Genomic DNA, 26,061 nt, shown 5'->3' with positions numbered 1-26,061 from the left:
TTTTACTTGATTTTATAAAATAAATTATATTTTTAATTTTTTAAAAATAATACTATTTTAAGTTAATTTAAATATTATTTACAAATTTTAAAATTTAAAAAGAGATTATTAACACAATTAATTTCGTATATGTATAAATAACCATTATTTGATTTAATTTAATTTGACCTTATTTAACCTCTTTATTAATTCGGCTTCGGCTGTGTGAGCAAACCTTAAAAGCTTAGCTACAATTTGAACGTTAACAAAAAATAAACATGGAGGAATCGGCTGAGAAGAACGAGGCGGAAGTGCTGATGGCCAACGGCACCGATCAGCGGGAACGGAGCAGAGTCCGCCGGAGGTTGGTCCAGTCAACTTTGTTTCCTCACAAATCTCCAGAAATTGAACCGAAGATCGAGGAGATGGCTAATGCAGGTTCAGAAATTGAACCAAAGATTGACGAGAAAGCTAATGAAGGTGAGGATGATAATAATGACCTTGAAGATGAAGAGCTCTACGGTAGTCAAAGCAAGAAGAGGGGAAGAAAACGGAAAGGGAAAGGGAAAGTAACTCCTCAGAATCGAGCTTCTAAAAAGGTTTAGTTGAATTAATTTTTGTTTTATGAATCGTTTAAACAGAAAGGTAGAGATTTTTTATAGTTATTGCTTTAAACTTTTTGTCTGATCTTCAACGAGTAGGCAAATGATAAATCGCCCATGAAAACTACACCAAAGAAGAATGGGACGAATAATGTGATGAGGAGTGACGATGCATCACCGCCTCCAATCCCTAATTTGAGACTGGAGGCAAAGTTGACTGCTGAGGTTGGTGTTATACTATTTTCTTCCTTATTTCAACATCACCTCATGCTTTTGGAAGTATTAATATGGTTTTTGATTACTATTGTACTTTGGATAGCTGACATTAGCAATTAACTGGCTTTTTGTTTATTTTTTGCTCGTGGTTGGTGTTGATTAAGAATTTTATTTTGGTTGTTGAAGTAAATATAATGCTCTAATGCTGAAAGATTTCAATGTAACTACGGAATACAACAATAGTTCCAAGAAATTATAACAATAGAGAAAATTGAAAAGCTTTGTGGTGAAATTTTAGCTTTATGCCTTGGGTTCTTTTAGAAACATAGGGATGACCAAATCAGATAATAAAGGTAAACTTAGAATTAAGGAGATCGAAAATAATGTTGAGACTGTGAACATAGTGACTGCTGTTTGGTGATTCTAATTTTCTGAAAGAAAGGTGCAAGGGTTTAATAGGTAATATAGGTTGTGTGCTGTTTGCTGGACGTCATTGATGATGTACCATAGCTTAAGTTGGACTTCCTGGAGCTTTGTGTCATTGAGCAGGATGTTCCTACTTTTGACAGAAGGCAAAATGATAAGGTACCTTCACTCTTAAAGCCTATTGAGAAGCTTATTTTTGTCCAAGTTTCATGGATCCTTTTAATGTGGAGCGTCTTTGTAATACCCAAATTTTGATCAGTGACTAAAATGTAAGTTTTGAAAGTTTAGTGGCTAAAGTATAAACTTTGAAAAGTTTAAGAGCCGAAATTGTAAGTTTTAAAAGTTATATATTTTAGCCTGTAAATGAACAGTTTGAACTAAAACAGAGATTTTAGTGGGAATCAGATTTTTGGTAAGAGAATTGTGATAAAAGCTATAAAGCAGTAAAGTTCGGTATTAAAATCAGATAATTGGATCGAACCAGAATTTTACGAAAATTTGAAGGATGTTATAAAATGATTGGAAAATATTTTATTTAGAAAAGTGAAATTTAACATGAATCAATAGAATTAAAGTTGATTTTCCATGTTAAGCCAAAATTTTGGAATTATGGGACTAAATTGAAATTTTAAAAAATTTCAAGGATAAAGTATAAAATCATAATTAAGATATTTCCTTTATGGATTTGATGATGTCATGGAGTGGCATGGATGAAATTATTAAGTTTTATTAAGGGAAAAATGGTAAAGTGGATTAAATGAATAATTAAAATTTATTTATATCAGATAATGACATGTGTATTAAGGGATAATGTTTAGTAAAGTGAAGAAAATTTCAGTTTCTTCATCTCCTTGCTGCCATGAGACTCCATTAATAATGTGAGAACCTTTGTTTTTAATTTTTTGTCAATTTTTACTAGAATTTTAAGTTAGGTTATTAAGGATAAAATAACCTGCATGAAATTCTCTTTCATTTGGCATAAAAATCTTCATGTTTCATGCTCAAGTTGGTAAGATGTTGATCAAGGAGAAGTGTGATTTTTTATGATTAAAGGTTGATTTTTGATATTAGAAGTGTTGTAAGAATTGATGAAGAACCTAAGGATGCAAATTAATGAAAACAATTTAGATTTTTGAATCTGGCAGTGAGTTTAAAATTCACCAGAAATTCTATAAAATGATTTGGAGGTTATTTTTATATATTTGTGTTCGTATATCAATCTAGTTTTGTTTAAAATAAACGAGGATCAATTTCAAGGTATATAAAAAAAATATGAATTTTTAACCGAGGAAATGTCATAAAAACGGGTGCAACAGATTCTGCACAAAACAAATTTTGTTAGTCAACTTTGAAAACTTACCATAAATTGTACATAATGAACTAGAAGAAGTTCTTTATATGGATAGATTCTTATTCAATTCTAGTTTTCATTGGAAGAAACAAAATTCAATTCCAGTGTGTATATCAATATATAATATTGCTTCTTTAAAGGTTGTACGAGTTGTCTGAATATGGAAATTTTAGAATTTAAGTGGAAATGGATTAGAAGATGAAGAGTAATGTTTAAATGTTGAGTATATTTTTGGATGCTTGGAATTGAAGTTAAATGGCAAGAGACCATTTTGAATAAATTGGAAATGTTGAGAAGAATTCTAAAAGAATTCATTTTAATGGTTAGATGGTGGAATTCGAAAGGTTCCAAAACTTTAGGGGCTTGTTTGCGAGTTCTTAAATAAAGAAGTATTATTTGAATAAATTGTTGAATGCTGGAAAATTTGTTAGTATGCTGAATTTTGAATTAAATTTTAAGTTGAGGTTGAATTATAAATTTATTGAGTTTGGTGGTTGAAAATCGAAAGTTAGGAAAGTTTGAGTTGAAATTATAAATGTTTGAAATGTTGAGGTATTGATTTGAGCATTTTATTAAAGTGCTGGAATTTTTATATTTAATGTGCAATGATTTTAATGGTGAATGACCATTATGAACTAAATGGAAAGGTTGAGGTGAATTCTAAAAAGAATCCACAACTTATAGCTTATATTAGTACGATACTAATATGTAGTTCGAACACTTTGTGTTATTATTTGGTATTGCCATATCACGACAAATCTAGAAATCAGGATGATTTGAAAGGAAAAGGAAAAGTACGTGATTAGAAATAGCACTTAAAGGAATCTATAGTGAGGCAAAGATGAGTGTAATTATTTATTTAATTATTTTGATCAAGGTCAACTTACGATAAGTCAACCTCATTTCAATTTACAGTGATTTATAAAGTTTATAAGAATATTTTTATAATATTCTATATCAGTTTTATGAATTATTTAGGGTATGAACTACCTAAGCATGATATTTTTATGATGGATTTATTATGACATATTAGCCCATTGTGTGTTATAGTAAGAATTGTTGGTACAATTGGCATGCTATTAATTGAGTAGTTATCCATTATCAGCTTTGATACATTCGTGTATCAATGTTATCATATCAGCTTTGGTATATTCGTGTATCAATGTTATCATATCAGCTTTGATACATTCGTGTATCAATGTTATCATATCAGCTTTGGTATATTTGTGTATCAATGTCCAGCACTGTTGGTGCTTATTCAGGTTATGATGGTACTGAAGTGCATCATATCTCAATATCAGTTACGTTTTGCACTGTGTTGTGCATAGTACGCACCTTACTCACGTATCTTATGTTCTCATAAATATGCATTGGGCTATGAAAATGAATATACAAGTTGTGAATGATTTCCAATTGACTGAAAGCATGATATGCTTATTTTATCAGATATGATTTATCAGAATTTTTATGAGTTCATGATTTAAAAAGAAATTTCAGGTCTCAGTGAAGAAATCGATTTGGAAAAGTTGGTTTGTCAGTTTAACGTTTTAACTCGAATTATTTTATTTATGTTTATGATATTTCAGATTTTCTCACATTAGATTATTACTATCTCAGTAAGTTATACTTAGCGCGTGATGATTTTCATGCGTAAGGTCTGATTGAGATACAAACGTTTTATGAGGAGCATTCCAAGCATCATGTGCAAATCATCTATAATACCAGTATCAGTAAGACATCATTGAAGTTTCTTTTGATTAGTAGTGATATGTATAATTATGTTAGTAGTTTCTATTTATCGTATTTATTTTAAATAATTTGTAATAGTAAACTAGAACTATTTTAAATTACTGATTAACAAATGAATTTATTTTCCCGTAACAAAGAAATAAATTATAGGTTGAGATATACTTTAAAATAGATTTTTAAATTTAAAATATGAGTGTTTTCAAGTGAAACAATTTTTTAGGCAATTTCAGTTCAGTAAATGTTTTAAGTTGATGTGATATCTTTGACTTGTATATCAAGATGTATACGGGTTAAGGGTGTTACATTTATTGGTATCAGAGCTGTCGGTTTAGTTTATTTTAGCCTAAACTGAGCCTATTTTATATCAGAAATATGTACATGCCACTAAGATGTCGAAATAACTAATATGGTATGGTCTGATGATTTTATTTATGATACTACTCCTTACTAACATAAATTTGTGATTGTATTTATATGTCGGGTTCGGAAGGCATAAGACAATCCACCGAACAGGAGGTAATAGTAACAAGGTAGAGTATGTTCCTCAACGATAGGGAGCAAAGACACATCAAGGAGTGTCGGCTCCAGATTAGGGAACATTTTACAAGCTCTATGGGCTATCATGGCTTGATATCAACTAGCTGCAGCACATCCCATTCCTACGCCTCCATCTTCTCTTTCATTTCCGAGAATATTGGTTCTGAAAAAACCAAAAAGTTTAGGAGCTGCAGAATTTAAAGGCGAAGCAAACGAAGGCCCAATAGTGGTAGATATGTGGCTGAAAGATGTGGAAATAATGTTGGACAATCTTCACTATTCTGATAATGAAAGATTGGATGGAATAATTTCATTGTTACAAGGCCAAGCTCGTATATGGTGGACGAACATGATGACACATGTTCATCTAGATCAGATCACTTTGTGGTTTTTCCTAGAAGTATTTAGAAGAAATATATCAGTAAGTTGTTTATTATCCAGATGAAGCAGGATTTCTTTAATTTAATTCAGGGTGGTAAATTTGTATACGAGTATAAATGTGAGTTTAATAAACTTGCTCGATATACCTCGGGTATGGTTCTCACTGAATGAGACATATGTCAGAAATTTAATTGAGGCCTCCACCCTAGACTCAGGGGACTGTTGTTGACTACAAATTTGACCACTTTTCAGGAAGTAGTGAATAAAGCAAAAGATTTGAAAATGACGCAAAATGAGAGTTATATTATAGAGAGTAGATGACAAACTAAAAGATCAGGATCGTCATCCTCATTTTAGTTTAAAAAAGGTTGAGGTTTCAGTTATAGGTACCAAAATAAATCTGAAAGTGGTATTTCTATCTTTATGATGAGTCTGTATTTGTTTTGATTGATCCAGGTTCTACGCATTCCTATGTTAGTTCGGAATAAATTAAAAATAAGAATATTCTTGTAGAACCCATCAATAGTGATATGATAGCTATAAATCCACTGGGTCATAGTTCTAGAGTTACACAGATTAATAGAAATTTTCCGATAAAGATTCAAGGGGTTGTATTCTCGACGAACCTTTTGGAGTTACAATTTGACGAGTTTGAGATTATATTGGGCATGGATTGGTTATCTCGACAGTATGGTTGGGTAGATTATCGCATGAATCAATTATTTATAAAAGATGTAAAGGGTACCGAGATAATAGTAATTGGAGAAAAAGCGAAATCTTTGCCCAATTTGATATTAGCAGTGACAATAACGAAAATAATGAAAAAGGTTGTATAGTTTTCTTAGCAAATATGCTTGATACCTGGACATCTGAAATTATATTAGAGAATATTCCGATAGTTCAAGAATTTTCAAATGTATTTCTTGATAAATTACCCAGATTATCTCTTGATTTAGAAGTAGGGCTTAAAATTGATATTTTTCCAGGCACTGCTCCTATTTCATTGGCTCTGTACAGGATGGTTCCAACGGAACTCAGAGAATTAAAGGCGCAATTACAAGAGCTACTTGATTGAGATTTTATTAGACCGTGTGTATCTCCGTGAGGTGCACCGGTACTTTTTGTTAAAAATAAAAATGGATCGATGTGATTATGTATCGATTATCGTAAACTGAATAAAGTGACAGTAAAGAACAAATACCCTCTCCCGTGGATCAATGACTTGTTTGATCAACTTAAAGGTGCTTTAGTATTTTCAAAAATTGATATTCGATCAGGGTATCATCAGCTAAAGATAAAGGAGGAAAATATTCCAAAGATGACTTTTAGATCCCGATATGTCATTATGAGTTTGTTGTGATGCCGTTTGGATTGACAAAAGCTCCAACAACATTTATAGATTTGATGAATATGGTATTTCAACCATATTTGTATCAATTTGTGGTTGTTTTCATTGATGATATTTTTGGTGAATTCTAAGACTAAGGAGAATCATAACGCACATCTCCGTATCATACTATAGACGTTGTGAGATAAAAAGTTATATGTTAAATTGTCAAAATGTGAATTTTGGCTATCAGAGGTCGCCTTTCTGGGCCATGTGATTTCAACAGAAGGAATTATAGTAGATTCTAAGAAAGTGCAAGCGATAGTGGAGTGGAAACCTCCGCAAAATGTTTCGGAAGTCTGAAGTTTCTTGGGATTAGCTGGATATTATCGAAATTTTGAAGAAATTTTAAAAAATTACATCTCCACTTACCAACTACTTTGGAAAGATGTAACATTCGTGGACTGAAAAGTGTCAAGAAAATTTTGACACGCTTAAAACGATTCTGACAGAGGCACTGATATTAGTACAACCAGAGTCAGGAAAGGATTATGTAATCTACAGTGATGCATCCCATAATGGTTTGGGATGTGTTCTAATGCAAGAAGGTAAAGTGATAGCCTATGCTTCAAGGAAGTTAAAGGCACACGAACGGAATTATCTGACACATGATTTGGAGCTAGCAACTGTAGTGTTTGCTCTGAAGATATGACGTCATTACTTGTATGGTGCACGATCCTACATTTATACAGATCATAAGAGTTTAAAATATTTGCTCACTAAAAAAGAATTAAATCTAATGCAAAGAAGAGGATTGAGTTTCTCAAAGATTATGATGTGATTATTGATTATCATTCAGGGAAGGCTAATGTGGTAGTTGATGCACTTAGCCGAAAAAACTTTGCTGCTATGAGAGCGTTAGATGCACGACTATCAATGGAAGAAGATGGTGCATTCATTGCAGAATTGAGATTGAGAACTGCCATATTGGATCAAATCAAGGATCTTCAGAATAAAGATAAGAAGTGTCTAGATATAATGGAGCAAGCAAGAAAGGAAAAATGACATATTTTAAAATTAAATCTAATGGATGTTTGTATTATCAAAATCGAATTTGCGTACCAGATTACAAAAAACTAAAAAAAAGATCTTTTTACCGAAGCTCATTATAGTCTTTTGACTTTGCATCCAAGAGGAATAAAATGTATCAAGATTTGAAGAGTCGATATTGGTGGGTAGGAATGAAAAGAACTATCATTGAGTTTATTTTTAAATATCTAACATGTCAATGGGTAAAAGCAGAACCTCAAGTACCTTCGGGGTTGTTACAACCTATCAGGTTTATCTTTGACATTTAGTAATAAAGATTCAATTTGGGTGATTGTGGATAGATTGACGAAAATAGGCACACTTTATTCCAGTTTGAGAGAATTATTCTATGGACAAGAATGATGAGTTATATATATAAAAAAATAGTACGACTTCATGGAGTACCTATTTCGATAGTTTCACATATAGACCGAGATTTACTTCGAGAATTTGGAAGTCTTTGCATAAAGCATTGGCAACAAGATTAAATTTCAGCACGGCTTATCATCCTAAGACAGATGGTTAATCTGAGCGAACTATTTAGATACTTGAAAACATGTTAAGGGTATGTGTTATTGATTTCAAAAGGATTATGGGAAAAATATTTGCCTTTATCATAGTCTGATTATAACAACAACTATCAATCAAGTATTACAATGGCTCCTTTTGAAGCACTGTATAAAAGAAAATATTAAACGCCACTGAATTGATATGAATTAAAAGATTGAGATGTGATTGGTCCAGATCTTATTAAAGAAGTGGAAGACAAAGTGAAGGTGATCCAAGATAATCTCAAGATAGTTTCTGATATACATAAATCTTATGCTGATTTAAAAAGAAAAGAGATTAAATATCAAGTAGGTGATAAGGTATTTCTTAAAGTGTCACATTGGAAAAAGATTACAAGATTTGGACGAAAAGGGAAATTGAGTCCAAGATTTATCGGACCATACGAGATTGTAAAGAGAGTTGGACTTGAGCTTATCAGCTGGCATTACCTCTAGAGATAGACAAGATTCATAATGTATTTCATGTATCGATGTTTCAAAGATATCGATTAGATCCTCCACACGTGATTACGCCTGAGGAAATTGAGATTCAACCGGATTTAACATATAAAGAGGAGCCAGTAAAGATTTGTAACATCCTCAATACCGGGTCAGTGACTAAATTGTAAAATTTTAGAATTTGGTGATTAAAGTAGAATAATTGAATAGTTCAAGGATTTATTGAGAAATATTTCATGAAGGTTGTTTAGTAATTATTTAATGAATTAAAGGGTAAAATGGATATTTGACAAGAAAGATTTTTTTTTCATTTAAGAAAAGGGAACCACGTTGAAAATGAGAGATTTCTCTAGAGATTTCTCCAGATCAAAGGTGAGTTTCTTGATTAGTTGATTATTTGTTGAATTAAGGGTTAGTTTATGATCCTTATGTGATACTTAAGCTTAAGGAAAGTTTAAGTTGTCTTATAATCAAAAGATGAAGAAGTCAGAAGAGATTAAATATAAGGGGTTTTCTAAATGAATTTTTGAAAAAGAGTTGATAAGTTGAATTCAAACTAAATTTGACTTTTCATCAACTTAATTAAGAGATATGAAGTGATAGAATTAAATTTAGAAAATATTGGAAATTTGGTATAATTATTGACTTCCATATGAAAGATGAGATTTTGAGGTTAAGAATGTATTGAATGAGTAGAAATTAGTTTAAGTATGTGTACTTGAGTTAATAATATGAAAGGGGATGAAACATGAAGAATTTAAGTTGAGAATGATGAATTCTCGGGCTCAAAGTGTGATTTTTGGGAAAAGTGTATCGGTACATCTTCAATAGGTACTGATCCACTCTCAAAACGAAATAAAAATGTCGAATGCAATAAGTGTATCGATATATAGAGAGTGTATCGATACACCCCCTTAAGAAAATAACATCGAATGTAATTTGTGTACCGATACATAGGTAGTGTATCGATACACACGTTAAGGAATGTACCGATGGACTATAGAGTGTACCGATACCTACCTTAAATAAGAATGAAAATAGCCTTTCTTTTAGTTTAAGAAATGAAAGATTAGAGTATACCAATTAGAATACTGATATGTACCAATGTATTATGTAGATATAGAACGTAAGCTTGTTCCGGAACAATCAAAGGATTAGGATCGAGTCAAAGCAAGCAAGGCTAAGGTGAGTGCATACCTTAGATAGAATTGTATGGAGATAAGACTTGCGATAAGTCTATCTCTTATAGTTGAATTTATGATGTTATATTCATGTACATGCATATATATTATTGTTATAGCGATTTCATGCATAATTCATCCATGCTTTGATATGATATTATAGGATTGAATGCCATTATAAGAGAATCAATTCAGGTATATAAAATAATGAAAGTGATCATATGTGTACATGTGAAGTGAATCATGTGGTTATATGAAAAGTGATAAAAAGATATGAAAGGAGAAATGTATTCATATTTAAGGCCATGTTATTTAATATGAGAGTTGTAGGCATAATTGACATGCCAAGAGTCGAGGATTCTACGTGGTTCTTCGGGACATATATGTAATTCTGTGGAATATATATGTGGTACTTAGGTACACTTATTTGGGTCATTGTATTATGTATATGGTTCTTAAGGAGTGGTCCTTCGGGACATAGTGGTCTTTCGGGATATAGTGGTCCTTCGGGACAAATTTATAGTTCCCCTAGTGGGAATTATACGAGCTGTGGTGACAATATTGTGTACAACCTCAGTACTCACGTACCTCCTGTTCTCAATAATATACACGGGCAATCTAAAGATAAATTGAAGTGAAACTGGCATAAAGATATAAGTTTCATATGTGCATGACATGATAATATATGTTATAGTGTAATAGATACATGCAAGTTGAAATGTCATGATCAAATAGTAAGAGTGCATGTTCATGAATTTATTGTTATATATTCATATTATGCCTCACTAAGTCTATGACTTAGCGTGTAAGTGATTTACATGTAGGTACCAAGAAACAAGAAGATCAGAAATAGGAGTGGCAAGGACATCATCATTACTAGAAGATCATATCAGAAGTATTTTGCAAAGTATGTGTTTTGGTTGTATTTAGTATGTTGGCATGTAAATAGTTTGTTAATTACGAATGCTTTGATCGATTTTGTATTTTCCTGGTCAAACTTTTGTAAGTCAACAACTTTTATTGTAATGAAAGTTCAAAATTTCCTTGATTTTCTTTTTGAGTCAAAGCTTGAAAAGTCAATGTGACACCTCAGACTCGTATTCGGGTTGGGTACGGGTAGGGGTGTTATATTTAATGGTATCAGAGCTACGGTTTAGTCTATTCTCGGTATAAACTGGGGTCTAGGGTGTCTTATAATGTATACATGCCAACAAAATAGTGAAAACTTTTGTTCTGATAAAATAGTAAGTATGTTGTTTTGCTAATATAACGATATGGTTATGTTTTTATAAATGTTCGGACATGGTAGTTCTAGAAGTGAAGCGGGAGATGATAGTCCTGCTGAAAGCAGTAATTCACCTGCCCTGGCTAGGCAAGGTGAAGAACAGGCACCTTACGGAGTTCTGTAGCTGATCAAGATGTGTTCTTTAGGACGTTAGACGCGATATTGACGCGTTTCCAGCCTTCTACTACTTCAACTCCAAGAATGAATGTTACAAAGGAGTTGAAGGGTCTAGGAGCTTCAGAGTTTAGAGGTGAAGCCGAAGAAGGTCCTGTTGCTGCGAACCTTTGACTCAACGACGTGAAAATTATGCTAGAGGGACTTCATTGTTCAGATATGGAGAAGCTTGATGGAGTGGTTTCCTTGTTGAGAGGGTAAACAAGGATTTGGTAGACCAATGTTACATTGAGAATGTCTGGTGATCAAGTAACTTGGTCCTTGTTCTTGGAGGAATTCAAGCATAAATACATAGGAGATTAATTCATTCGACGGATGAAGCAAGAGTTCATGAATTTTAAGCAATGGAACCGTACAGTGTATGAGTACGAGTGTGACTTTAATAAGCTGAGCTACTTCGCTTCTGAGCTTATTCCTATAGAGAATGATGCTTGTGAGTGGTTCGTGGAAGGTTTACGTCCAAGATTGAAGGAAATGTTGATTGTATTGAATCTATCATCGTTTCAAGAGGTGGTAAATCGTGCTAAAGCTCTTGAAAGAGCTCAGAATGAGAGGTTTAGAGATTCCCAAGCCCAGATATCGAAAAGATCGGGTGCATCATCGAGTGTTGCACCATAAAAAGGGGCAAAGATGTTGGTTCTCGATCTCAAGCTAGATCAGAGTCAATGGTATCCTCTGCTATAGGATTAAATTCGATGAGGGACAGACAAACTCAGTTAATGGGATCTAGAGCTGGGAGATCTAACCAGAGCCAAATCAGACAATGTCCATATTATGGAAAGAATCACTTAGGGATATGCAGAATGATTTCGAGAGCATGCTTTAAATGTGGGGACACTGGGCATTTTGTTCGAGATTGTCCCATGATAGTCGGTGAATCTGCACAGCCAGAGAGGTTTGTTTCTATAGCTCAGATGGGAAGAGGTAAAGGCAGAGGAAGAAATCAGACAGAGTCTTCTGCTAAACAGAAGATACGCTCCACCGCTCGAGTATATAACCTTAAGATCAATGAGGATCGAGATGACCTAGAAATAATAGCAGGTATCTTTCAGTTGTATGACAAGAGTGTTTTGGTATTAATTGATTATGGTTCTACTTATTCTTATATTAGCAGTAAGTTAGTGAAGGAATTGAACATTCAGTTAGAAATTACTAGCAATGAAGTGATAGTAACAAATCCTTTAGGGCTAAGTGCTCGTGTCAATGTGGTGTGTCGAGGGTGTCTCATACGGATTCAGGGAATTGAATTCCCTACTAATTTGATGGAATTACCCTTTGATGAATTCGAATTGATACTGGGAATGGATTGGTTATATCGTTATTATGCTAATGTTGATTGTAGACTGAAAAGAGTAACGTTGAGAAGTCCAGAAGGTATAGAAGTCATTGTATTTAGTGAAGGATATAACCCATTGACAAGTGTAATCTCAGTAGAGTCGGCAAAGAAGTTACTGTTACAGGGATGTCAAGGGTTCATTGCTAATGTGCTGGATGTTAGAGCTAAAGAGAAGGGGATTGAAGAAATTCCTATAGTCAGAGAGTTTCCCGATGTATTTTCTGCAGAATTACCAGGTTTACCTCCAGACAAAGAGGTAGACAGATTGAAATAATGCTGGGAACAACGCCTATTGCAATGGAACCATACCGAATGGCTCCAAAATAATTGCAAGAATTAAAGATTCAATTACAAGAATTACTAGACAAAGGGTTTATCAAACCAAGTGTCTCACCGTGGGGAGCTTCAGTTTTGTTTGTTAAGAAGAAATATGGTTCAATGCGCTTCTGCATTGATTATAGGCAACTCAATAAGGTAAACATCAAGAATAAGTACCTTCTCCCCCGAATTGATGATTTATTTGATCAGTTAAAGGGATATTCAGTGTTCTTGAAGATTGATTTACATTCTAGTTGCCATCAATTGAAAATTCAAGAAAAAGATATTCCGAAGACAGCTTTTCGGACGAGATATGGACATTATGAATTCATCGTGATGTCATTCGGAGTAACCAATGCACCAGCTCCTTTTACGTATCTTATGAACAAAATATTTCAACCCTCTTTGGATCAGTTTGTAGTTGTGTTTATTGATGATATTTTAGTGTATTCAAAGTCCGAAGAAGAGCATAGTTCACATCTGAAGATAATTTTACAGATTTTACGAGAAAAGAAGCTATATACGAAACTATCTAAATATGAATTCTGGTTAAATGAAGTGACATTCCTTAGACATGTGATTTTTACAGAATGAGTGTAAGTGGATCCCCAAAAGATTAAAGTTATTTTGGAATAGGAAGTTCCAAAGAATATATCAGAAGTTAGAAGTTTTCTGGGGTTAGCCGGTCATTATCAAAGGTTTGTTAAGAACTTTTCGATGATAGCTTTACCCCTAACTAAACTGTTGAGGAAAGAAGTAAAATTTTCTTGGACTCCGAAATGCCAAGAGAGTTTTGAGAAATTAAAGAAGATTTTAACAGAAGCTCCAATATTAGTCCAACCTGAGTCTGGCAAGAACTTCGTAGTGTATAGTGATGCATCCCATAATGGCTTAGGATGCGTGCTAATGCAAGAAGACAAAGTGGTAACCTATGCTTCGAGGAAATTAAAACCGCATGAGAAGAATTATCAGACACATGATCTGGAGATGGCTGCAGTAGTGTTCGCTCTTAAAATCTAGCGTAATTATTTGTATGGTGAAAGATATTATTTATATACAGATCATAAAAGTTTAAAGTACTTGATGACTCAGAAAGAGTTGAATTTAAGACAGAGAAGATTGGTGGAATTTCTCAAGGATTACGATGTTGTAATTGATTTCCATCCGGGGAAAGCCAATGTGGTAGTGGATGCCTTAAGTCGAAAGACGTTTGCAGCCTTACGAGCTATGGATGCCAGACTATCATTAAGGGGAGATGGTATAATCTGTGCAGAATTTACTCTTAAGCCATCATGGCTAGATCGGATTCATGAATTACAAAGTAAAGATGAAATGTGTTTGAATAAATTGCAACAGTTAGAAAATGAAGAACTCAAAGATTATGAAATCAAGTCTGATGGGAACTTGTATTACCGAGAGAGATTAGTAATTCCGAATAATGATGAATTAAAGAATGATTTGTTAACGGAAGATCATTGTAGTCCACTGACTATGCATCCTGGAGGGAACAAAATGTATATGGATCTCAAGAGTCGATATTGGTGGCCTGGAATGAAGAGGAACATTACGGAATTCGTATCCAAGTGTTTGACTTGTCAACAAGTTAAAGTTGAGCATCAGGTTCCGTCAATGTCGATTCCTCAGTGGAAATGAGAGAACGTAACAATGAATTTCGTAACAGGGTTACCTTTAAATCCAAACAAAAAAGATTCAATATGGGTGATCGTAGATAGATTGACTAAGTCAGCCTATTTTATTCCGGTACGAGCTGACTTCCCCATGGATAAGTATGCCGAGTTGTACATCATGGAGATTATACGTTTACATGGTATACCTGTTTCCATTGTTTCTGACCGGGATCCTAGATTCACCTCATAGTTTTGGAAGTCATTACATAGAGCGTTGGGAACTCGATTGAACTTTAGTACAATGTTTCATCCTCAGACTGATGGACAATCTGAGCGAACAATTTAAATCCTGGAGAATATGTTAAGAGCTTGTATTATCGAGTTCAGACTGATGGAAGTCATTGGTCCTGAGTTAATTCAAGAAGTGGAAGAAAAGGTGCAAGTGATTCAGAATAATCTCAAAGCTGTAGCAGACAGACAGAAATCATATGCATACCTAAAGAGGAAAGAAATTGAGTTTCAAGTCGGAGATAAAGTGTTTTTAAAGGTGTCTCCATGGACGAAAGTGTTGAGGTTTGGTCGGAAAGGAAAGTTGAGTCCTAGGTTTATTGGACCCTATGAGGTCGTTAACAGAGTGAGACCAGTAGCATATCAGCTAGCTTTGCCACCTAAGATGGAAAAGATACATAATGTTTTCATGTTTCAATGCTTAGAAAGTATCGATCTGATCCCTCCCATATCGTGAATCCAGAAGATATCGACATTCAACCAGATTTGACGTATGAGGAAGAACCGATCCAAATCTTAGCTCACGAGGTTAAGTAACTAAGGAACAAGACTATTCCATTAGTTAAAGTCTTGTGGAGGAATCACAAGGTAGAGGAAGCAACATGGGAGCGTGAAGAGGACATGAGGAATCAGTACCCCCATCTCTTTTTGCAATGAAAATTTAAGGACGAATTTTCTTAAGGGGGAGATTTGTAACATCCTCAATATCGGGTTAGTGACTAAATTATAAAATTTTAGAATTTAAAGTAGAATAATTAAATAGTTCAAGGATTTATTGGGAAATATTTCATGAAGGTTGTTAAGTAATTATTGAATGAATTAAAGGGTAAAATAGATATTTGACAATAAAGATTTTTATTTTCATTTATAAGAAAAGGGAACCACGTGGAAAATGAGAGATTTCTCCATAGCTTTCTTCTTCTCCAACCTTGAGCTTTAAGAGCAAAGGTGAGTTTCTTGATTAGTTGATTATTTTTTGAATTAAGGGTTAGTTTATGATTCTTATGTGATACTTAAGCTTAACGAAAGTTTAAGTTGTCTTATAATCAAAAGATGAAGAAGTCAGAAGATATTAAATAGAATGGGTTTTCTAAATGAATTTTTGGAAAAGAGTTGATAAGTTGAATTCAAAATTAAATTTGACTTTTCATCATCTTAATTAAGAGATATGAAGTGATAGAATTAAATTTAGAACATATTGGATATTTGGTATAATTATTGACTTCCATATGAAAGATGAGATTTTGAGGTTAAGAATGTATTGAATGAGTAGAAATTAGTTTAAGTATGTGTACTTGAGTTAAGAATATGAAAGGGGATGAAACATGAAGAATTTAAGTTGAGAATGATGAATTCTCGGCTCAAAATGTGATTTTTGGGAAGAGTGTATCGGTACATCTTCAATAGGTACTGATACACTCTCAAACGAAATAAAAACATCGAATGCAATAAGTGTATCGATACATAGAGAGTGTATCGATACACCCCCTTAAGAAAATAACATCGAATGTAATTTGTGTACCGATACATAGGTAGTATATCGATACACACGTTAAGGAATGTACCGATGGACTATAGAGTGTATCGATACCTACCTTAAATAAGAATGAAAATATCCTTTCTTTTAGTTTAAGAAATGAAATATTAGAGTATACCAATTAGAATACTGATATATACCAATGTATTATGTAGATATAGAACATAAGCTTGTTCCGGAACAATCAAAGGATTAGGATCGAGTCAAAGCAAGCAAGGCTAAGGTGAGTTCATACCCTAGATAAAATTGTATGGAGATAAGACTTGCGATAAGTCTATCTCTTATAGTTGAATTTATGATGTTATATTCATGTACATGCATATATATTATTGTTATAGCGATTTCATGCATAATTCATCCATGCTTTGATATGATATTATAGGATTGAATGACATTATAAGAGAATCAATCCAGGTATATAAAATAATGGAAGTGATTATATGTGTACATGTGAAGTGAATCATGTGGTTATATGAAAAGTGATAAAAGAGATATGAAAAGGAGAAATGTATTCACATTGAAGCCCATGTTATTTAATATGAGAGCTATAGGTATAATTGACATGCCAAGAGTCGAGGGTTCTACGTGATTCTTCGGGACATATATGTAATTATGTGGAATATATATGTCGTACTTCGGTACACTTATTTGGTCCATTGTATTATGTATTTGGTCGAATTTGCGTACCAGATGACGAAGAACTAAAAAAAAGATCTTTTTACCGAAGCTCATTATAGTCTTTTGACTTTGCATCCAAGAGGAATAAAATGTATCAAGATTTGAAGAGTCGATATTGGTGGGCAGGAATGGAAAGAACTATCATTGAGTTTGTTTCTAAATATCTAACATGTCAATGGGTAAAAGCAGAACCTCAAGTACCTTCGGGGTTGTTGTAACCTATCAGATTTATCTTTGACATTTAGTAATAAAGATTCAATTTGGGTGATTGTGGATAGATTAACGAAAATAGCACACTTTATTCCAGTTTGAGAGGATTATTCTATGGACAAGTATGTTAAGTTATTTATATAAAAAATAGTACGACTTCATGGAGTACTTATTTTGATAGTTTCACATATAGACTGAGATTTACTTCGAGAATTTGGAAGTCTTTGCATAAAGCATTGGGAACAAGATTAAATTTCAGCACGGCTTATCATCCTAAGACAGATGGTTAATCTGAGCGAACTATTTAGATACTTGAAAACATGTTAAGGGTATGTGTTATTGATTTCAAAAGGATCATGGGAAAAATATTTGCCTTTATCATAGTCTGATTATAATAACTATCAATAAAGTATTACAATGGCTCATTTTGAAGCATTGTATGAAACAAAATATTGAACGCCACTGAATTGATATGAACTAAAAGATTGAGATGTGATTGGTCCAGATCTTATTAAAGAAGTGGAAGACAAAGTGAAGGTGATCCAAGATAATCTCAAGATAGTTTCTGATATACAGAAATCTTATGCTGATTTAAAAAGAAAGGAGATTAAATATCAAGTAGGTGATAAGGTATTTCTTAAAGTGTCACCTTGGAAAAAGATTATAAGATTTGGACGAAAAGGGAAATTGAGTCCAAGATTTATCGGACCATACGAGATTGTAAAGAGAGTTGGACTTGAGCTTATCAACTGGCGTTACCTCTAGAGATTGACAAGATTCATAATGTATTTCATGTATCGATGTTTCAAAGATATCGATTAGATCCTCCACATGTGATAACGCCAGAGGAAATTGAGATTCAATCGGATTTATCATATAAAGAGGAGCTAGTAAAGATTTGTAATAACCTCAATACCGGGTCATTGACTAAATTGTAAAATTTTAGAATTTGGTGATTAAAGTAGAATAATTGAATAGTTCAAGGATTTATTGGGAAATATTTCATGAAGGTTGTTTAGTAATTATTGAATGAATTAAAGGGTAAAATAGATATTTGACAAGAAAGATTTTTATTTTCATTTATAAGAAAAAGGGAACCACGTGGAAAAGGAGAGATTTCTCCAGAGCTTTCTTCTTCTCCAATCTTGAGCTTCAAGAGAAAAGGTGAGTTTCTTGATTAGTTGATTATTTGTTGAATTAAAGGTTAGTTTATGATCCGTATGTGATACTTAAGCTTAAGGAAAGTTTATGTTGTCTTATAATCAAAAGATGAAGATGTCAGAAGAGATTAAATAGAATGGGTTTTTTAAATGAATTTTTGGAAAATAGTTGATATGTTGAATTCGAAACTAAATTTGACTTTTCATTAACTTAATTAAGAGATATGCAGTGATAGAATTAAATTTAGAACATATTGGAAATTTGGTATAATTATTGACTTTCATATGAAAGATGAGATTTTGAGGTTAAGAATGTATTGAATGAGTAGAAATTAGTTTAAGTATGTGTACTTGAGTTAAGAATATGAAAGGGGATGAAACATGAAGAATTTAAGTTGAGAATGATGAATTCTCGGGCTCAAATGTGATTTTTGGGAATAGTGTATCGGTACATCTTCAATAGGTACTGATACACTCTCAAACGAAATAAAAACATCGAATGCAATAAGTGTATCGATACATAGAGAGTGTATCGATACACCCCCTTAATAAAATAACATCGAATGTAATTTGTGTACCGATACATAGGTAGTGTATCGATACACACGTTAAGGAATGTACCGATGGACTATAGAGTATACCTATACCTACCTTAAATAAGAATAAAAATAGCCTTTCTTTTAGTTTAAGAAATGAAAGATTAGAGTATACCAATTAGAATACTGATATGTACCAATGTATTATGTAGATATAGAACGTAAGCTTGTTCCGGAACAATCAAAGGATTAGGATCGAGTCAAAGCAAGCAAGGCTAAGGTGAGTGCATACCTTAGATAGAATTGTATGGAGATAAGACTTGCGATAAGTCTATCTCTTATAGTTGAATTTATGATGTTATATTCATGTACATGCATATATATTATTGTTATAGAGATTTCATGCATAATTCATCCATGCTTTGATATGATATTATAGGATTGAATGCCATTATAAGAGAATCAATCCAGGTATATAAAATAATGGAAGTGATCATATGTGTACATGTGAAGTGAATCATGTGGTTAAATGAAAAGTGATAAAAGAGACATGAAAAGGGGAAATGTATTCATATTGAACCCCGTCTTAGTTAATATGAGAGATGTAGGTATAATTGGCATGCCAAGAGTCAAGGGTTCTACGTGGTCCTTCGGGACATATATGTAATTCTGTGAAACATATATGTGGTAATTTGGTACACTTATTTGGGCCATTGTATTATGTATATGGTTCTTAAGGAGTGGTCATTCGGGGCATAGTGGTCATTCAGGAGAAATTTACAGTATCCCTAGTGGGAATTATATAAGCTGTGGTGATAGCATTGTGCACAACCTCAATGTACTCACATACCTCCTGTTCTCAATAATGTACATGGGCAATCTAAAGATAAATTGAAGTTAAACTGGCATAAAGATATAAGTTTCATATGTCCATGACATGATCATAGTGTAATATATACATGCAAGTTGAAATGTCATAATCAAATGGTAAGAGTGTGTGTTCATGAATTTATTGTTATATATTCATATTATGCCTCACTAGGTCTATGACTTGGCGTGTAAGTGATTTACACGTAGGTACCAAGAAACAAGAAGATCAGAAATAAGAGTGGCAAGGACAACATCATTACTAGAAGATCATATCAGAAGTAATTAGCAAAGTATGTGTTTTGGTTGTATTTAGTGTGTTGGCATGTAAATAGTTTGTTAATTACGAATGCTCTGATCGATTTTGTATTTTCCTGGTCAAACTTTTGTGACACCTCAGACTCGTATTTGGGTCGGGTACGGGTAGGGGTGTTACAAGATTTTAGCACATAAAGTCAAAGAACTAAGAAATAAGACGATTCCATTGGTAAAATTTCTTTGGCGGAATCATAAAGTTGAGAAAGCAACTTGGGAACGAGAAGAAGATATGAAGAAAAAAATTCCTTATCTATTTAATTCAGGTATGTAGATATGTAGAGAAAATTCGAGGACAAATTTTCTTTAAGTGTGGAATTTTAATACTCTAAATTTTGACCAGTGACTAAAATGTAAGTTTTAAAAGTTTAGCGGCTAAAATATAAACTTTGAAAAGTTTAAGACCTAAAATTTTAATTTTTAAAAGTTATATATTTTAGCCTTTAAATGAACAGTTTAGATTAAAACATAGATTTTAGTGTGAATCAGATTTTTGATATGAGAATTGTGTTAAAAGCTATAAAGTAGTAAAGTTTAGTATTGAAATCAGATAATCGAATCGAACTGGAATTTTATGAAAAATTTTAAGGATGTTATAAAATGATTGGAAATATTATTTATATACTTCAGAAAAGTGAAATTTAACATGGACTAATGGAATTAAGGGTAATTTTCCTTGTTAAGCCAAAATTTTGGAATTAGGTGACTAAATTGCAATTTTCAAAAATCTCAAGGATAGAAATAAAATTATAATTCTGTAAGGGATAATGTCAAGGAGTGGCATGGATGAAATTATTAAGTTTTATTAAAGGCAAAATGGTAAAGTAGATTAAATGAATTTAAAATTCATTTATATTAGATAATGACATGTGTATTAAGGGATAATGTTTAGTAAAGTGAAGAAAATTTCAGTTTCTTCATCCTCCTTGCTGTCGTGAGACTCCATTAATAAGGTGAAAAGCTTTGTTTTTAATTTTCGGTCCATTTTTTCTATAATTTTAAGTTAGGTTATTAAGGATAAAATAACCTACATGAAATTCTCTTTCATTTGGCATAAATATCTTCATGTTTCATGCTCAAGTTGGTAAGATGTTGATGAAGGGGAAGTGTAATTTTTTATGATTAAAGATTTATTCTTGATATTAGAAGTGTTGTTAGAATTGATGAAGAACCTAAGTATGCAAATTAATGAAAACGTATTAGATTTTTTATTATAGCAGTGAGTTTGAAAATTCACCAAAACTTTTATAAAAATGATTTGGAGGTTATTTTTATATATTTGTGTTTGTATATCAATCTAGTTTTGTTTAAAACCAATGGGGATTAATTTCAAGGTATGTATAAAAAGATATGAATTTTAACCAAGGAAAGGTCAGAAAAACGGGGGCAGCAGATTCTGCACAAAACAGATTCTGTCGGTCAACTTTGAAAATTTACCATAAATTGTACAGAATGAACTAGAAGTTCCTTTATATGGATAGATTCTTATTCAATTCTAGTTTTCATTGGAAGAAACAAAATTAAATTCCAGTGTGAATATCAATACAGAATACTGCTTCTTTAAAGGTTGTGCGAGTTGTCTGAATATGGAAATTTTAGAATTTAAGTAGAAATGGATTAGAAGATGAAAAGTAATGTTTAAATGTTGATTATATTTTTGGATGCATGGAATTGAAGTTGAATGGCAAGAAACCATTTTGAATAAATTGGAAATGTTGAGAAAAAATCTAAAAGAATTCATTTTAATGGTTAGATGGTGGAATTCGAAAGGTTCTAAAACTTTAAGGGCTTGTTTGCAAATTCTTAAATGACAGTATTATTTGAGTAAATTATTGAATGCTGAAAAATTTATTAGTATGCTGAATTTTGAATTAAATATTGAGTTGAGGTTGAATTACAAATTTATTGAGTTTGGTGGTTGAAAATCGAAAGTTAGGAAAGTTTGAGTTGAAATTATAAATGTTTGAAATGTTGAGGTATTGATTTGAGCATTTTATTAAAGTGCTGGAATTTTTATATTTAATGTGCAATGATTTTAATGGTGAAGGACCATTATGAACTAAATGGAAAGGTTGAGGTGAATTGTAAAAAGAATTCACAACTTATAGCTTATATTAGTACGATACTAATATGTAGTTCGAACACTTTGTGTTATTATTTGGTATTGCCAGACCACGACAAATCTAGCAACCGGGATTATTCGAAAGGAAAAGTAAAAGTACGTGATTAGAATTATCGCTTAAAGGAATCTATAGTGAGGCAAGGGTGAGTGCAATTATTTATTTAATTATTTTGATCGATGACGACTTGCGATAAGTCAACCTCATTTTAATTTACAGTATGATTTATAAAGTTTATAAAGATAATATTCTATATCAGTTTTATGAATTATTTAGGGTATGAACTACCTATGCCTGATATTTTTTTATGATGGATTTATTATGACACATCAGCCCATTGTGTGTTATAGTGAGAATTGTTGGTACACTTGGCATGCCATTAATTGAGTATTTATCCATTATCAGCTTTGATACATTCGTGTATCAATGTTATCATATCAGCTTTGGTACATTCGCGTATCAATGTTATCATATCAGCTTTGACACATTCGTGTATTAATGTTATCATATTAGCTTTGGTACATTCGTGTATCAATGTCCAGCATCGTTGGTGCATATTCAGGTTATGATGGCACTGAAGTGCATCATATCTCAATGTCAGTTACGATTTCCACTGTGTTGTGCATAGTGCGCACCTTACTCATGTATCTTATGTTCTCATAAATATGCATTGGGCTATGAAAATGAATATGCAAGTTGTGAATGATTTCCAGTTGACAGGAATGCATGATATGATTATTTTATCAGATATGATTTATCAGAATTTTCACGAGTTCATGATTTAAAAAGAAATTTCAGGTCTCAGTGAAGAAATCGACTTGGAAAAGTTGGTTTGTCAGTTTAATGTTTTAACTAGGATTATTTTATTTATGTTTATGATATTTTCAGATTTTTCTCACCTTAGATTATTATTGCCTCACTAAGTTGTACTTAGCGCATGATGGTTTTCATGCGTAGGGTCTGATTGAGATACAAACGCTTTATTAGGAGCCTTCCAAGCATCGTGTGCAAATAACCTATAATACCAGTATCAGTAAGACATCATTGACGTTTCTTTTGACTAATAGTGGCATGTATAATTATGTCAGTAGTTTCTATTTATCGTATTTATTTTAAATATATTGTAATAGTAAACTAGAATAATTTTAGTTTAGTTTTATAAGTATATATGCATGAAAAATACTATATTATGTTATTATGTTTTTAAAAGATTTCACGAAAATGCATGGTTTAGTAAAATTACTGATTAACAAATGAATTTATTTTCCCGTAACAAAGAAATAAATTATAGGTTGAGATATACTTTAAAATATATTTTTAAAGTTAAAATATGAGTGTTTTCAAGTGAAACAAATTTTTCGTCAATTTCAGTTCAGTAAATGTTTTTAAGTTCATGTGACATCTTTGACTCGTATATCGAGAAGTATACGTGTTAAGGGTGTTACAATCTTGGGTTCTCCTTGCAACACAAGAAGCTACTTTTGTTCCTTTTTATATTTTTGTGAAAAATTCATCTACCCCAGTTTCCCTCCCCCAGTCCTTTTTCCTTGTGATGGGTTCTGCAATATAGTATCTTTATGCATCAGCTCATAATAATAGAAGGCAGTTTCTAAATAATGATATTTTAATTTAACTAACATGTAATATAATATTTGACATGTCAGTTGTACATGAAAGTGCACATGTCTCATGCTTGATCAGGAAAATTCCCGGATGTTTGCAGGGAAACAAATTCATCCATTTTTCACATCACGAAAAGTGGGGAAGAGGAGCCAGGAGACTGCTGAAGCAGGGAGCAATAATTGCTTGCTTAACATAAGCAATAAAGGCATTGATATTGGTCCTATTCATGTATATGAAAGAAGTCATGTATTTGCATTATTAAGTGAACCATGTCTAATTGTATTGTATTTTTTTCATAGTGGGAGAAGGAGGACGAGAGACAGAAGAGGAAGGGCGAGAGATCGAAGATGAATTGGGGGAAAGAGAGATATGGGTTAGGGATTGAGACTGAATTGAGGATTACTTACCTGATGAGTGGGCACGTAAAGAGCACGGGAGGAATTAACCCATCAGTCTAGCAGATCCCGGCGGGTAGTCCAGCAGATCCGAGTGGTGAGCGGGTAGCCCAAAAAGAAGCCCAATTCCTGTGATGACAACATAATTATTTGTGCAAGGACAGCCAGCTGGCTTAGCTAGATTCCCTGGTACTGTGTATGTAAATAAAACGGGTACTTGTAAAGAAAATGATATGCATATTTTGAATAAAAATTGAATTCCTTCATCCTTTCTTTGATTATATTTCCTATTCTCTCTTCGCTCTATTCCTCTAATTCTCTCATAACTATCACAATTGGTATCCAGAGCCAAATATTTCCTGGAAATCGACGTTGGGAATACTAAAGAAAAACCAAATAATGTCTGAAACACCTGATTTTGCAGCACTACAGAAATAACTTGAGGATTTAACAACTTTGGTTAAACAATCCCAAGATAAAACCTTATTTGGAAGAAACATGTATAGTTGGGGTTGGTTCCTCCTAGAGTTGAAACATTTCTTTGGCAAGTAACCCATAAAAAATTGGTTGTGAAATCAGAGTTGAAGAAAAGAGGGGTTCCCTTATCAAATGGGGATATTTGTCCATTATGTAATCAGTATGAGGAGTCTGCCCAGCATATGTTTATTTTCTGTACAGTTACTAGTGAGATTTGGAATAAGTTTTTCAGTTTTTGGGATCTATGTACAGTTTTGCCTTCTGATCTTCTATCATTCATTAGTTCTTGGCCTGATTAAATGGCAAATTCAGTGATCTAGAAATTTATCCCGAATGTGGTTCTTTGGTCTATTTGGAATCATAGGAATTCGGTTGTTTTCGAGAAAAAAGTTTTTCACAAGTCTTCTCTATTCTTTATTGTAAGATTTAGATTAACTAAGTGGTTTCTTGCCAAGTTTCAACAAGTTTCGATTTCAGTTGACTTGTTAATGGTTGATCCTACCTTAGCAGATGGTGTTAAGTGCTCAAATGTAAAGAGTAGGGTAATACAGAAATGGCTTCCTCCTCCTGCGGATTTTTACAATTTCAATGTTGATGGTGCTGTCACAAATGATGGGTTGGCTGGTGGCATTAAGGGAATTCTTAAAGATTCAAATGGTTCCACTTTAACTTCGTTTTCAGAAAGTGTTAAATTTGGTCCTCCTCCACTGGCAGAATTGAAGGCAATTAGGAAAGCAACTGAAATTTTCTTTTTCTCGGTTTGGTCTAATAAAGGGAGATTGATTCTAGAAACTGATTGCAAAACAGTTGTTGATTAGATTCACTCGCCTTCCTCTGCACCTGTGAATTTTAGTAATCTAATTAAGGATATTGAGCTTTTTGTATTGTCTGGGGAATTGATAGTTAAGTTAATTTCTAGGGGTTGTAATTGGGAGGCTGATAAGTTAGCTAAGGAATGGGTTGGTTGACTGGGTAGTTTTATTGAGGATGTTTTTTGGCATTTTTAGGGGATAGTCTTATCCATTGTAATGCGAAGGCATATTGTTGTATGAATTTTATATCAATAAAATGAGGTACTCTTTTCCTCCTTCCGCTAGTTATTCCTTACCTCTTTGAAAGGATCAATTATAAAGGGGGTTTTTAATGTGACCTCCAAATTTTTATCCAAAAAAATCCCAAGATGAAAATAAGACTCCTAAATGGTGGGAGAACCAGGAGAATCATATCACTTCTTTGGAGTCTAGAATGGCCACAAATCAAGGGTATGTG

General features: G+C 32.8%; 1 protein-coding gene across 1 annotated transcript; it reads left to right on the top strand.

Moving 5' to 3' along the window:
• The first annotated feature begins 257 nt into the window (after positions 1-257).
• On the top strand, positions 258-25,610 carry LOC120139838. Its single transcript, XM_039154958.1, has 5 exons — positions 258-578; positions 681-806; positions 23,999-24,166; positions 24,220-24,342; positions 25,248-25,610. Exons 1-5 carry the CDS (start codon positions 258-260, stop codon positions 25,608-25,610), a joined length of 1,101 nt encoding a protein of 366 aa, XP_039010889.1.
• Positions 25,611-26,061: the final 451 nt, after the last annotated feature.

This window comes from Hibiscus syriacus, unplaced genomic scaffold, assembly GCF_006381635.1.
Source record: "Hibiscus syriacus cultivar Baekdansim isolate YM2019G1 unplaced genomic scaffold, ASM638163v2 tig00110776_pilon, whole genome shotgun sequence".
NCBI classification, from domain to species: domain Eukaryota; kingdom Viridiplantae; phylum Streptophyta; class Magnoliopsida; order Malvales; family Malvaceae; genus Hibiscus; species Hibiscus syriacus.
This window is presented reverse-complemented; position numbering and strand designations above follow the sequence as displayed.

Excerpts from the sequence above, each read along its gene's own strand:
- LOC120139838 (XM_039154958.1), top strand. The coding sequence starts at position 258 with ATGGAGGAATCGGCTGAGAAGAACGAGGCGGAAGTGCTGATGGCCAAC. Across the intron at positions 579-680 it reads AGAATCGAGCTTCTAAAAAG|GCAAATGATAAATCGCCCAT; the intron begins GTTTAGTTGAAT and ends TTCAACGAGTAG. Across the intron at positions 807-23,998 it reads AGGCAAAGTTGACTGCTGAG|GAAAATTCCCGGATGTTTGC; the intron begins GTTGGTGTTATA and ends ATGCTTGATCAG.